Genomic DNA, 14,641 nt, shown 5'->3' with positions numbered 1-14,641 from the left:
AAAATTCAGGCAAGCTTTAAAWATAATTATTATTTTAAAATAATTATTATTTATAAATAATAATTGTTTTGTAGATTCTACTCAGCTTGTTTGTTGCTGTTATTTTGGACAACTTGGAACTCGATGAAGATCTAAAGAAACTTAAACAAGTAAGTACATGTTTTTATTATRCTTGAAAATGTTTTCAATAAAGTATGACTGTACTGGTGTTCTCGTAAGGAGACATCTTCATGAAAATGAACAAAATAGGAGATACTGAAGAGAATGGCAGTAGATAGCCATAGAGATGGCCAGTTAGATAGTTGAATGTCACGCTGTGTTAGAAATTAAGAGATTACAAGAGATTTAGAAATTGATTTAAATGTTCAGTGAAAGTCAGTTTAGATAGTCATGTAATTCAAATAATTTAATAATCCCTGCTGGGTAATCTTTTTGATCACTATCTGTCAATAATCTACTTATTGATAAGCAAAGTGTYGTTTGGCCTATTTTTATATTCAGGAAGGCACTATCACGTGACTGTTGAACAACAGGCTAGATAGTTACAGGTCTGTGTTTACACCACAGCATGAAAAGCATGTAGCAATGCAGTGTTCTTCCTTCCCTACGCCAGTCCTGAGTAGGATGTGAAGCACCAGAGACCCAATTCTGATGAGAGTGAACTTTTGTCGTGTGTAACTCCCATAGCTTCTTATAAGTGAAGTTAATTAGAGCAAGACAGACAATCTTCCTCACTGTAGGCACCACATGTTAAAACGCCGTGAGCTGTAAGATGTGTACAACACACAGTAGACCTCCCACAGGGTCTGGCAAGGGTCTATAGACAAGACCCTTGGGGTAAAGGAGGCWGGACTGAATTGCTAGCTGATTCCTAAGGACACTTGGCAAAGTTAACTTGCTCTGTTCACACTCCAGATTTGTGGATTCAGATTATCTAGAAACCTTTGTCTCGTGCTTGAACCCCAGAATGACAGTCACATAAGACAAATGGAACTAGAGAGCTCATGTTGGCCATCTTGACCTTGTAGGCAAACCACCAGAAAGCGAGGTATCAGTGTGTGTTACATAAATACACAGGTGTGAGTTAGTCTACACAAAGAATAGCAAAATCCTCAACGTTTACTTATTTCATGCACAAAATAGCAAACATCTTACTGTGTGGAAACTATTTTTGTAATACTCAGTTTATTGCCTTCTTTCACTCATCTTTTATTGTTTTTGTTCACCTTTCCATCAGCCTTTGATGTAGACTATGTTCTTTCACTTTCTGGAAAATAATCTCCCAGATAGTTTAGTCATTTTGTTTTGAATTATTACATTGGAGCTAATTACTTCTAACATGTTTTCCTTTTTTGTATTATTTTTCTTTCACTCTCAAAACTAAAATGATGTGTTTATAGACTTACTATATTTGTATTATGTGTACTAATTTTCTACAAACTTCTCAGTGGCCTAAGAATGTTAATTGTGAATTTAGAGATTATATGTTTCACATATTTGCACTGAATGTGTGGGATGTGTCAAACTAATATTACCTCCAGATCTTCTCTTGCTTCAAGGCACTAACAAGTAATAACATTATATAGATACTTTAAGATCTTCTTTATAGAATTCAGTATTGTTTTTCMTGTTTCAGTGTTATGTATCAGTACTGAATTACAAATTTGAAATAAGAGGCAGGTTTTTCTGACACAGAGAAATATAAATACTGGGTTTCAATTAATCAGCTCACATATGTAAAATGAGAGATCTTATAGTTGATTCTGGGATGGCCAGGCAGTCTTAAGCAATGTTCAGACAGAGTAAGCAATGTCATATCATACTGATAATTTAACAGCAAAATGTCTGTATGAGTTAGTAGTATAAACCAACTTTCTGAAGTGAAGAGCTTAAGATTTGAAATCCTGTGGCTTTTCCATGAAACTTAGTTTCTTCAATTCATAAACCAAACSAAAATTCTACACTTTTGTTCATGAAATGACAGTAGTAGGACTTTGTGTATTGAAAGGACACCACTGGAACTAGTGGACAAAAAGCAACGATGATAAGCCACTACATGAGCCTGCAATCTGGTTAGCTCGGTAGGAAGCCTGTCTCCATTACAGCAGACACTCAGGGTAGAGTATGAGAAGTAGAGCACACACAAGACATACGTAAATGTTGCTTGTTTTAAAAATACTTATGGTGAAAGCAGGTAAGATACTGGTTCTTGGAACTGAATCATATGGAATGACTGGAATTGATTAAGTGACTGAAGCAGAAAAGGTTTCTTGTGGGGTAAATGTGTTGGTATCACTGGCTCAATGCTGATAGTGACTGTGCACAATTATACTGAGTTATTGGTTGTCTTCTCTCAGATGGTAAAGCAGGAAGAGTTTTTAATTCAGTGTGATGTTGAATTCTCCAATAAAAATGTACTATAAGATGGAGGCATATTGTGAGATAATTGCTATGTTTTAATCAAGACCATTTCTGTAAAGAAGTAGATCTCTACCCTTTCAGACGAAAATTTTCTAACATCTACAAAAGCTGAATGGTGTTCTATGAGATGAATCAAATCATTCAAATTGTTAATGTAAAATACTGATTCATTAAAAATGATGAAACAGCAATGCTCTCAAAAGTATTTCCATCTTCCTGTTTGCATTTTTTCCCTGCTTTTAATGGCTGTACAGTGTGGGGCCCAGAGCATTTTAAAATGATAAAGGAATGAATGATTTTCAAAGAAGGAGGGAGAATATATTTAGGTCATAATTGACACTTAACTAATAATTCCTTCTAGGATGTATAGTTCTTAAGTATATCTTAATACCTTTTCTAATCTTGATAATAAAAATAATAATAATACTTATCTTTCAGATTATTGAGATAGGACTAATTGGTTCATATTTCCATAGTACTCCAGAATATAAAGTGGTATGTAAATAGTTGATACGGATGTTGGTTCAGTAAATGTGCTTAAAAAATGAGTAAATCAAAGCAAAAAATACATTAAATGAATAAATGATTATAGCTAAGGTTGTAAAATAATGCAATTAGAAGTTAGTAAATTAGAATTAAATTTGCCTGTGCAAATTTAGTTAAGGATATACATCATGAATCAGATTTTAATTAGATCATTACATAATATTCTTTTGTTAAGTCTGGCCTCATTTAGTGCAAAGAGTACATAGAGCTCACTTTAATAAGCAACTAGTCAATATTTTTTCTCAATATTGTGCAGTGTTTGACCCCTATGTTGCATTTACTACGCAGTATTAAAGCTTTGCTCTGAAGACAGAACTATTAATCTCCTTGCTGACTTCTTTATGGTATCCCCCATGAGTACGTAGAACAAACATAAAACCTTTTAAAGTTTGATTTAGGTGATTTACTTAGCATCGCATAGGAACCCAGGAACAGGGAAGAATAGAATTTATTTTTCCAAAACACTATTCAGCTGACTTAAAAACATGATTATTCTTTGTGTTCTTATAACTCCTTGCTTCATTCATAATACACCATTTGTCTCATCCTCTAGGCTGTGTCCACTGTGATAGTTCGAGTTAAGTAAAGTCAAGTAAAAGGGAGTTATACTATAGCTTATAGTCATGAACTATTTGTACAATAAATCCAAAAATTTTATCCTCTATAACAATWCAGGCTGACCCTTAACTTGTAGATAGGAGATTGATCCTGTTCATCTTCCAGCTCTGTCCTCTTCAGTGATGTTTAGTGCATCAGTTATGCAGATGATACAGATCTTAGGTAGAASAAATCTATCAACTACAGTTAGGGCTTTCTTCTCTTGTATTCCTGTCTTTTGATCCCTTTCTGTTGCCCAAAAGTGCGAAAGAAACTTAAAGAATTTCTTTAAAAGTCTGTTGTGAGAACTTTGGATTTTTCTTTTTTGAAATTCAGCTATGTTGCATGAGATGAATTGTTATTAACCATCTGTTGTTTGAATCCTTCAAAAAAGAGTTATAATAGATTACAAGTCATGATCTTCCTCTACAAAAGTTGTATTTTCTCCATTTTCCACATATTTACTATTTCAATTTTATTGCGTTTCTATAAATTTGCCTAAATATGAAGTTAGACTGATTAGTTTTTTAGTATCCTGTGCTCCATCTGAAAAACCCTTTTTTTAAAGTTAGCATCACATTTGCCACTTCCCTTCCTCTGGTTACTGAGTTTAGTTAGGTGACAGCTTGTTCACCACCGTGAGTATGTTAGCATTGTCATATCTGAGTTCCTGTAGAAGTCTTGAATGAATATCATCTGGTCTTGAATAGTAAGAAATTGACCTTGAATCAATTATATTCCAAAAGCTTTTCTCCTGACACTTTTGTTTTCAATTAAACTTCCATACAGTTTAGAGTCTTCTTTGAACTACTCTGTGGTGAACACAATTCATTTTGCTTTTCTGTTTTGGTTTTATTTTTTCTRAATACTCTTTAATAGTATCCTGTTGCTTTCCTAGGGGGTCTCTGGCAATCTCGTTGCTTTCTATATCTTTTTAAAAGTTTTCTTAATAGATTTTATTTCTTTAGCAAGTAGTCCCCCAAAATCTTCCGTGATCTGCGTTGTTTTATGTAAAAATTGCCAGGATCACGCTCTTTTCTGATTCTTTGTTCAGCATATAACTTCCCATTCTGAAATATATCTATTTATTTTTAAAAGCTTTCTTTCCACTCCATTTCATGATGCTGGCCTTCTTGAAGTGTTTCTGTAAGTGGCGGGTGTATTCTTGTCCCTGTAAAATAGTATATTCAAGCTAACTCCATACACCWCCACTCCAGTTTCTCTCATTTTGCAGCTCCTTTTAATCACAAGGCTGTTCTTTTTAACAGCCATGTGGTRTTAAGTAAGCACCTTTTTTACTATAGTAATTATTTTGGTTTTTATTTCTACATTAGAAGAATTTAAGTTTTAAAGTAGTTTGATCACTGTTATCGGGTAGCTCTTTGGTAGTTACACTGTGAACTGGATCTTGCTTGGCACTAAATCATGAAATGCTTCTCCACTTACATGTTCTCAGACTAGATGACTCGAAGAGTCATTTCTTTCTTCCATCCATTCCKATACCTACATAAGGGTAAACAAAGGCTCCCCACTATTATGACTATTTGTCCTCACACCTTTAATATTACTATCTAATTCTGAGAGTTTTATGCAGAATATTTTCTCCATTTAGGCATGCATTTTCACTACAGAAAGATTCTATGCTGTTTGTACATACAGTTACCTTATTTACTTTTTTTGGCTGTAGCTATTCTCTGAAAAATAGCACCAGTCCTTCTTTGGTGCAGTGTGTTATCAGTCTGTATGTCACCTAAAATGTATGTTAAAAATGATTAGAAGACTATTAAACAAAAGTAAAAACATTACAGTTCTACCATATACATCCATTATGCATCTATGTCTCAATATTGCATGCAGATGAGGTCACTTTCTTTTTAAAAATAAGGCATAGTAAGCCTAGAAAAGACACATAAAAGGATAATGATGATTTTCACCTTATAACTGAGGCAGAGGCTATTGTAGAGTTAGATGAAATCACAAAAGGTGTGAGAAGTTGAATAGAGGCAGACTATTTTACTTTTTCCATGGTAAGAAAATGAGAGGGGAAAAAGAACAAACAAGAGGAAGTACTTTGTTTTGTTTTAAAATTAATGGGAAAAAAATCTTATAAGGGCCAGTGATGTAAATGTAGCTTTCAGTCCCAGAAATTGCCAAAGACAGGAGAGTGTACAGGAAGCATAATTGTTCTGTATTTGATCTGCTTTTATACTCATTTCCCATCCTTCTGCTGGTCCATATCAGAGAGAGGATACTGGTGGGATAGACCTTTGATCTGACCTGGTGCAATCATTTTGATGCCCCTCCTGTTCTATGATATAAACAGGATTTCAGAAGCAACACAACAAGGAACTCAAACCATGGAGCCAAATGTTGGTTAAAACCACACATGCACTTTACTGTGTTATACTTCCAAGAGAGAAAGAAGAGAAAAATAATCTCAAGCATCTTTGAGTATAAGCACTAGCCTAACTTCCTTAGATGAGTAAACATACTTCTGTAATCTTATCTCTCAGAATTCCCTAGTTAAAACATACATAATTTTCAAAATATTAAAATGTAAAATGGTCTTCATTTGCCTTATGCTCATGATAGCAACCCCAGTTTGCCTCACTGTCTTTGGAGGATTTGTCTTATGGCTCATATCGGACAAGACTGTTGTATCCCTATTTTACAACTGGGGAATTGAAGCTGAAAACCTGGAGTCTCTGGGTTGCTACATAAATTCCCAGTACAGCTAGGAACAGAACAAAGTCCCTTCTAGTGCTTAGGTCTCCCAAGTCAGTCATGAATATCCATTCACTTTAAATTGTTGAAATCTCACATAACTGTAGTCCTGCTGCTTCAAAGGAGTATTCCCTTAGGGATGATCCGGTTTCTGTCCTGTCATCACGCGTGTACTATCTATGCTCTCTTCTGCACACTTACAATATGAGTACAGATGGTATTTCTTACTAAAAATRTTTTCCATACACACCTTATTACCTAGCAATAAAAATTCTTGGAGGAGTCAACACAGTATGCAATGGGAACATTATGCTTCTAATTTAATGAAATTCTCGYTCTCACCAGTGAAGATATTTGTCAGTTGTACAAGCTTCTTTCTCTCCAGTTCTGCTTCACACCATGGAATGTATGCAAGCTCRTTTTCCCTGTTTTCCCTACATCAAAGCAGCATATGCAGGAGGCTGCAAAGGTATAAATATATTTATATATGTGTGTGTATTATATACATAGACACATTTTGTTTTTTAACGTCTTACTGTTAACTCCTTGATGTTGATAACAGAGACATTTTTGAATAAACAAAGAAACTCAGGGATAAAAAGCCCCTTTGCCTGTACTACTGTGATAAATATTTTTTGATAAATTGATGCTTTTCATGATTGTTAATGTCTGAGCAGCTTATTTTGACATCAGTGTTTCAGGGTCAGGTTTTTTACAGCTTACAGGCTTTCCAAAAAGGAGGCAGTTCAACAGAGTGGTCTTTCTGACTGAACTTCATTAGATGTGAAAGCAGAAAGGGAAGCCATTAGATACTCTTCTACAGTAAGAAGGGACAGAAACACAGTTCATCAGGAGTTGGTTGCCCTCAAAAATGAGCGAGCTACCATGGAACCTATTTCCATAGTACTTTTTATTTTATTTTATTTTAGGAGAGAAGAGGGTTATACTATGCTCCTCTATCACCTGATTGTCCTGAGCTACAGCAGTAGCAGGGTACAGAGGTCTTTCAAAATAACATAAAAAGGTGAACATTCAAGGTGAACCCTGTTTTTTTCTAGTTTTGTTATCAGAGAAACAGACAACTTAACACACTTTTATATCTCACTAAGCATTTACTTTTGTTTCCTCACTATCAAGTACTAAAGTTAGAAAATTCCTGATTTGTATTGAGACTTTTGACCTCTTATCATCAAAAGGAATAGTATGTTTTTAGATGTTTTCAGATGTTTTCTGGACATTGTACAAGACATTTGTGGCACAGATATTCTAAAAATGAATTTGAAAGTGCTGCTCTTTCATGCAAGAATGCATGTGTAAAAGGTTTGTTAAAGCTAGTCAAGACAGAGCAAGTTAGTCMCTAAGAATTTGTGCTGAATCCTTCTACATTTTTTCTCTAAAGTAAAATGAATTCAAATAGAAGATTCAAAGCAGAGATTTATAGTATGTAGAATGATTTTTTTTTCAGTGTTGGAGGATGCTGATCACCATAACATCTTGCTGATTTTAGGAGGGTCATGAGCACACAGTTRCTTGTAGGCTTGGGATCTTTATTAAATAAAAGCATGACGCACATGACAGACAATTCAAATCTACATTTCCAGAGCAGATAAAAATCTTTCTTTCTGTAATTACTGTAGTATTTGTTTTTTAAGCTACAGAGAAGTACAGTTTGTAGCCTTGTATTAAATTCATGTGCAATCAGTTGTTGATTATGCATTATTTTGATGCAATTAGAAAATATTTTCAGTATCCCTGTTTTCCATTCCTAACCTAGAGCAGTTAATTTCATGTTTTTACTCAATATAAAAGAAATTGCCAAAGAATTAAAAACTTTGTACACTTAAAAAATGAAGTTATCTTTGAAAGAAAAAAAAAGCTCATCTTCTGACATACATTGAAGAAAATAATTGTTAACATTCTAGATGTATAACACCAGCTTTTAATGTTTTTATAGTTTATCCAACACCCAGAATTTTAAAAGCAACTCTCCTCAAGTCTTTGAACAAGTGTATACCAAGAAAAAATATTATCTAGAAGAATGAAAATATTTTTCTTGGTATAACATGAATCATATCCTTTCACATTTTAGAAAATTCCAATCTTTATCTAGAAGAATGTGAAAGATTGGAATTTTCTAAAATGTGAAAAGATACAAATCAAATTAGCTTGTCAGCCATGCAAAAAATTAGACATGTAGTCTAAGTTAGTCCTCTGTGCTTCCTGTGTAGTCATAACCACCGTCCAGAAGACGTTTAATCCTATCCAAATTAGCTGCCCTCTTTTTCTATTGATTAGAGAGGGGTAGACAACTAATTCAAACAAAATACCTGACCTTCAATGGATGAAGTTAAAAGACGGGAATCTCAACTTCCCGTTGAGGGATAGAAAAAGGAGCCCAAGTTTCATAGACGTTTAGTAGTCTAAGAGCTTTTACATTCCTGAAGTCTGAAATCRTCATAAGTAGTACTAGGCATCTTAGTGAAGGTCCTAGATTGGGATCCTAATCTAGGTTAGGTGCTCTACTTTTTATGGAAAGAAAGAAGCACCAAAGCCAATGTTCAAAGGAACTTACCTCTCCATCTGTAGCAGAAAAAAGCAGTATTCATAGTTTCGAATTTAGATTCACAAGAGACCAAGTTCCTAGCTTCAGGCACTTTTAATTTGCTATTGTGGCTGGAAATGCATGTTGTTGCTAGAAATGTGGCTCTCCCAGGTTTTAATATACTCTACCAAATTTTTGTARTTGTATTTGCTCTTAAAAGACAAAGGTGCAAATAATTGTTTCCCCAGAGAACAAGGCTTTTGCTACACTCTCACTGATGCTGAGGATATCTGTAATATCCCCAGTAGTAATTATATTCTCTGCAATGATCTGTTAATCAATGTTGCTTCATCAGTGTAAAGATTCTGGGGAATTTTTTAAAAGAAATTACTACAATGCTCCAGTCTTCTACYTGTCAATATACTCAGGTTCCTTCTCCCCTCAGCCACTTTCCTTCTGGTTCCCATTTTCTCTGCTTTTTCTTTCATAGCTAGACACAATCTTTGCAGTCTGTTGTTTACATTAGATCATACATTTGTTACTACCTTTATTCATTCCTCCACATTCATCGTTAAAGGAATTTATCCATTCTCAAAAAATCTTTGAGATGTACAAAACAAGTATCTGTTTATTTAGAAAGCTTCCATAAATTCAAGGATTCRATACTAATTTCCCAGCTCTTCAAGGTTTCCATTCTTTTTGCACTTGGCTCTTGCTCTGTGAATGATCATCAGTCTCTTTTGGACCAAAGCTTTCTTCTAATAATTAATTGTCAGTGTTGTTGTGTCCAAGGCATATACATATTGTTGTAAGTCTTGGTGCGAGAGAAAGCTTTCACACAAACTAGGCTTCCAATATGAAATCACATTGTTGAAGAGAGAAAAAATGAGCAGTACAGTGACCATTTGCAGACTTAAATACAAAAGTCAGTTCTGTGACTTAATCGTCTATGAGTTTCTTTGTCTCTCTTATAAATACCAAGTTTCTGTTTTCAGTGCTGGGGATGTTTATAAATTTTAACTCATTTGTTTTGTTATTGTTTTTGTTGTTCTCATGAAATCAGATGAACAGGAAGAAGAGGCTAAGGTTTTGACACCAACCTCTCGAGATGTACATTCATGATGTTTGCTGATGCAGCCTATCTGTCTATTTATACCTCTCCTGGTTTTGTTTGCTTTTTTAACCATTCCTAGGTAGAAAGAAATGAGATCTGGTTTCCATACACTCTTGCCCTTCAGGTATTTATCATCTCTTTATGTAACGAGGTTCTAACAACAGAAACAGCTCCTTGGTTTTCTAGCTAGTGAAAATACATGCTATTTTTATAGCTTCTGCTAGACAGCCCTGCTGCTGTCTTTTTGTATGATTGTCTGCAGAACAAATGAAAAAACACACACACACTCACAGTGTCCTGCTTATTTTTCTTTAACTTTTCACTGTGAACTTCTGAGAATAAATATTTAGGCATTAATCTTTGCCTATATTTTTGTCAGTAAATCTTTGGAATTACACCCCTATGAGAGCTTTAGAGAGATAAGAGCTAACAAAGTTAATTCAGCAGCAACAGAGAGAAGATAAGTCAAAACCTGACTGTCAGCCAAGCTGATGGCCGTGTGCTCCAGTATGAGGAGTGTGGCAGTGATGTTCTGCTTCCTAAGCCTGGTTCCATTACAAGAAGGAAGTCTAGAGCATCCAGTATGAAGCACAATGAAAATGGGAGGCCTGCAACAAAACAAAAGTAAGAGCTTTTCTTTACTGTGAATTTGGGAATTGAGACAGTGTGGTTGCACACTCTGAGAGGGCTCTGAAAAGGAATGATTTTCTTTGTCAGAATGAAAGCGCATAAATCAACAAAAGCTTTGCAAGTGTTTTTTTCACCAAAAAGCGAAACATTTTAAAGAGCACCCTGTTGAGAAGAAAAAAAATTGGAAGAGGCCCTTCATCCGCCCTTTCTACCTATTGTGAAAACCAAACCATAAACAATTTAGGTTTAAAACAAGGCAAAATCACGGCACAATTAGACAGCTATCTGCAGACCTAACCGTCTGTGATTTCATATTTAAAGTGAAGAGTCTGCATTATTTTGAAACCAGCACATCTGCATTAGTGAAGTGTTAAGCAATTGGTATCGCTATTAACCCCCCAAAAAGGTTGTGTTGAACATGCTAAGGTGGTTGTATTCTGTAGCCTGTTCTTTCAGAATGCTCCTTAAGCTAAGTATATATCTTATACTTTTGAGTCTGGATAATCATATGGATAAATAACATTTTTTTAGGAGAGAACATTTGTTTACTCCATGTCTTCTGGGAGTTCCTGATCTCATACTGAATCTCATTACTGGATCCTTGAGAAGATTTAGATGTGCTTGGAGAAAACAAGCTACTTGCAAAAGCTGCAAGTAATTTTAAAACTTGCCAGAACTACTCTAGAAATCAAGACTGCTAATGTTGCCTGTCATTTGTAGTCTTCGAATTGTGATATCAATAGGTYCACATAAAACTTTTCTAAAAAGGCTCTCCAGTGTCAGGTTTTTTTTCCATTTTCCACATTCTATGAAGTTATCACTCAAGAAGCAATGAACATGAAATTTTCATGAGATATATGGGATGCAATTCCTTACAGTATAAAACAGTACTTCAGCTCTGTGATTTAAGGCTTCTTTTGCTTCTGCTTTCTCTTCTTCTCATTTAAAAACTTTGTGAATTATCTTTCAAAATTCATAAAATATTTTTCTACTTAAAAGATAAGAAAATTATTTTCTGGTTCAATTCTGCAAGGTCAGACAAGGCTGTAGCTTATGTAGGAGTCCAGTTGTAACCAACTGTGACTAAGAGATTTTCTTCAAGAGTTCAATAATGTGGTCTTCATTTACGCTTTGCACCACTTCTATTTTCCTTTCTTTTGAAGTGCTAAGTGTCTGTCTTGGAAAATTGACATGAGACTCTGCAATTTAAGTATTAGTAAAAAGAAAAAGTAGAAAAGTATCCATGGAAACTAATGGCATGTTGTAATTTGTACAAATTGTGAGAGTTTCAGTGGATACTTTTTTTACCAATACTTAAAATGCATGTTGTGCATTCGTGTGCCTGCCCAGTAATCCTCACTGGGCATTTCACTGGCCAGTGAGGATTGTGATAATTTGGGCTAAGCATGAGCAGGGGCACATCGGACAAAGTTATAAGGTTCTTTACAAGGTATTGGTCAATGTTTTCTGTTTTCCAGCTACATCTAAATATTCTTGTCTTAGTGTTATCTTGAAAATGAATAACCTATGTTGTCCTTTTTTGTATGATACTATTCTCTTAAACCTGTTCTGAGTTACACATGGCTATGTGAACACAAACACAGGTCTGCTACAAAATATTCTGTTAAGAACCCCATAACTAGAAAAAACTTTAGAGCTATCACTGCAAAATACTAAAGCTGGCTTATTGGCACAAGTGAAGTCAAGAGGAGTTTCAACATTAACTTCAACAGAACCATGTTGTATAAAACTAAGGTGAATTGCAGTACAAACTACATAATGACCATCATCTTCTCTCAGTATCACTTCATGTAGAAATCAAATCTGTTAGTTCAAGGTACTGTGCTGGCACCTGAAATGAATGTACTTCAAAGTGGAGCTTCCTGTCTGCCAGTAATAGTACAAAACTTAGAAAAATATTATATAGCCATGAAAATATTCAGCTTCCGCTGGCCATCACAGTGCATGATCATGTATTGCTACTGGCAGAATGATTTAATACAGACAAYGATCAAATAGCAGCTAAGATTCCTGAATTAGATCGCCAACTATCTACTCACTGATTTTTTTTGTCAAGCACAACCTAGGGACAAGGTTGTTTCATCATTACCCCTGCTGTGTTCTAGGGCTAATGYCACACTCAATAGAGGAGAAGTGGTCTCTTGTATTGCTACAAATAGCAAGGGTAAGCCATAGGCCTGATTTCATCTTTCCTTACACTCRCTTCTTCCATACATCTCCCACTGCCCCTTTTCATTCTTGAGTTCCGAAAGGGCTTTCAGTATCTGTGTAAAAAATGGAAAGAAAAGACTGTCTTTTCTTGAAACCAGAATTCCTTTGTTAACTTGGGCAAGTCACTGAGGACTGGTCTTTATTTCAGTGGAGGCCTCTTACAGTCACTGTGATGCGTAAAACAACCTTGCTAGGACTGAAATGCTAGCCTTTCACTTTTGTATTTACAAAATGGGAATAATAGAATAATGTAAATGTGGAACTCACTTTGTTGGCTTGTACTGCCAGTAATAGAGACACTTCACAGTAGTTTAGCATAATAAAATGGCATTAGTTGTATCACTTGGCAAGCTAGTCTAGAAACTTTACAAACTATATATTTCTTTGTATAAGCATAAACAAAGTCATTTGCAGATTTAAAGTACTAATTATAGATGAACCCTTTAAAAATAATATGACATATCTACTAGTAAAGATTGAACCAGTCCTGTAAATGCTCAAACTAACAGCAAAGTTCTCATAAAATACCATACAGAATTTTAGATTATAGTGCCTCACAGTTACTCATTTACATGTTAAAGCTGTGATCTTGCTAAAACTCATTGCCATTAGTCCTGCTGGAATTGACTTTAAGGCTTAGGTTCATCCCCTCTAGCTTAAGGCCTTGGCAGTATGATTGGCCTCAGTTCCCTGAGCAGTAGAAAGAAATAGGCTTCTTCAGAGAGTCAGATCTTCGCTATACTAAATTATCTCCTGTGAATTTTCTGTTTCTCTCTCTCTCTCTCTCTCTTTCTCTCAAGTCCTCCTTCTTGCCCTTTTTGAAGACTGGAGTGACATTGGCTTTCTTCCAGTCCTCAGGCACCTCTCCAGTTCTCCAGGACCTTTCAAAGATGACTGAGTGTGGCCTAGTGATAACATTCACCAGCTCCCTCAGCACTCATGGATGCATCCCATCAGGGCCCATGGATTTGTGGACATCAAGTTTGCCTAGAAGATCTTTAATYTTACCAATAGAAAGTTTTCTTTTCTCCAAACTTTCTCCTTTGTTTCCAGGCTCCAGGATTCCTGGGGGCTGCCCTTAGCAGTGAAGACTGGAGCAAAGAAAGCATTCAGTAATTCTGCCCTCTCTGTATCCTTCATCACCAGGGTCCCTGTCCCATTCAGCAGYGGACCCACATTTTCCCGAGTCTTCCTCTTGCTGCTGATGTATTTGAAGAATCTCTTCTTGTTGTCCTTGACATCCCTTGCCAGATTGAATTCCAAATGGGCCCTAGCCTTCCTCATCACATCTCTGCATACTCTGACAATTCTTGTAATCCTCCCTAAGCTAGATGCCTCTGTTAATTGCTTACAGTTGAAAGCGGTAGATTTAGTGTCTGRGTCAACCTTGATGGAAGCAGTAATTCAAAATTCAGAGTCACATTACTGTTTATATACTGTTCACTGTAGAAGCAGTTGGTCTTTAGGAGTACCACTATGAAGTATGTGAGCCAAAAGCAGGCTTACTTACAGGCCAGACGGTTCTGGGCATCAGGGTAAAAAGAAGGCACAGACTCATGCAAAGAGTTCGTAGAAAAGGCATAATTCAACTCCTAACAAAGAACAAAAAGAGGTTAATTGTCATTTGAATTTGACTACCTCTTCCTGAAATGTGCAGTTTGCTTCAGTCATTTTTAAAATATTTAACATATTCAAGTTCAAAAAAAGGCAAAGAAGATAAAGAATCTTAATATTGATCTTCTAAAACATCAAAAAAAGATATTTTGTGCTTATACCACCAGTGTCTTGAGGCAGTTAAAATGCTTGCAGTGTGCTATATTCCGTTCTGCACTAAA

The 14,641-nt window shown here is 35.5% G+C and overlaps 1 protein-coding gene across 3 annotated transcripts in view; it reads left to right on the top strand.

Annotated features, from left to right (window-relative positions):
- NALCN (sodium leak channel, non-selective) overlaps window positions 1–14,641 on the top strand; it is a 233,946-nt gene that overhangs the window by 140,605 nt on the left and 78,700 nt on the right. For all 3 annotated transcript variants that reach the window (XM_085306004.1, XM_085306003.1, XM_085306005.1), the window contains exon 14: window positions 75–149. In XM_085306004.1, coding sequence (XP_085162130.1) covers window positions 75–149 — 75 coding nt within the window. The remainder of the gene's footprint in view (window positions 1–74; window positions 150–14,641) is intronic.

This window comes from Rhea americana, unplaced genomic scaffold (assembly GCF_003343005.1).
Source record: "Rhea americana isolate MKP2758 unplaced genomic scaffold, rheAme1 scaffold_23, whole genome shotgun sequence".
Classification (NCBI taxonomy): domain Eukaryota; kingdom Metazoa; phylum Chordata; class Aves; order Rheiformes; family Rheidae; genus Rhea; species Rhea americana.
The sequence above is the reverse complement of the archived record's forward strand: the minus strand, read 5'-3'. Positions and strand labels throughout refer to the sequence as shown.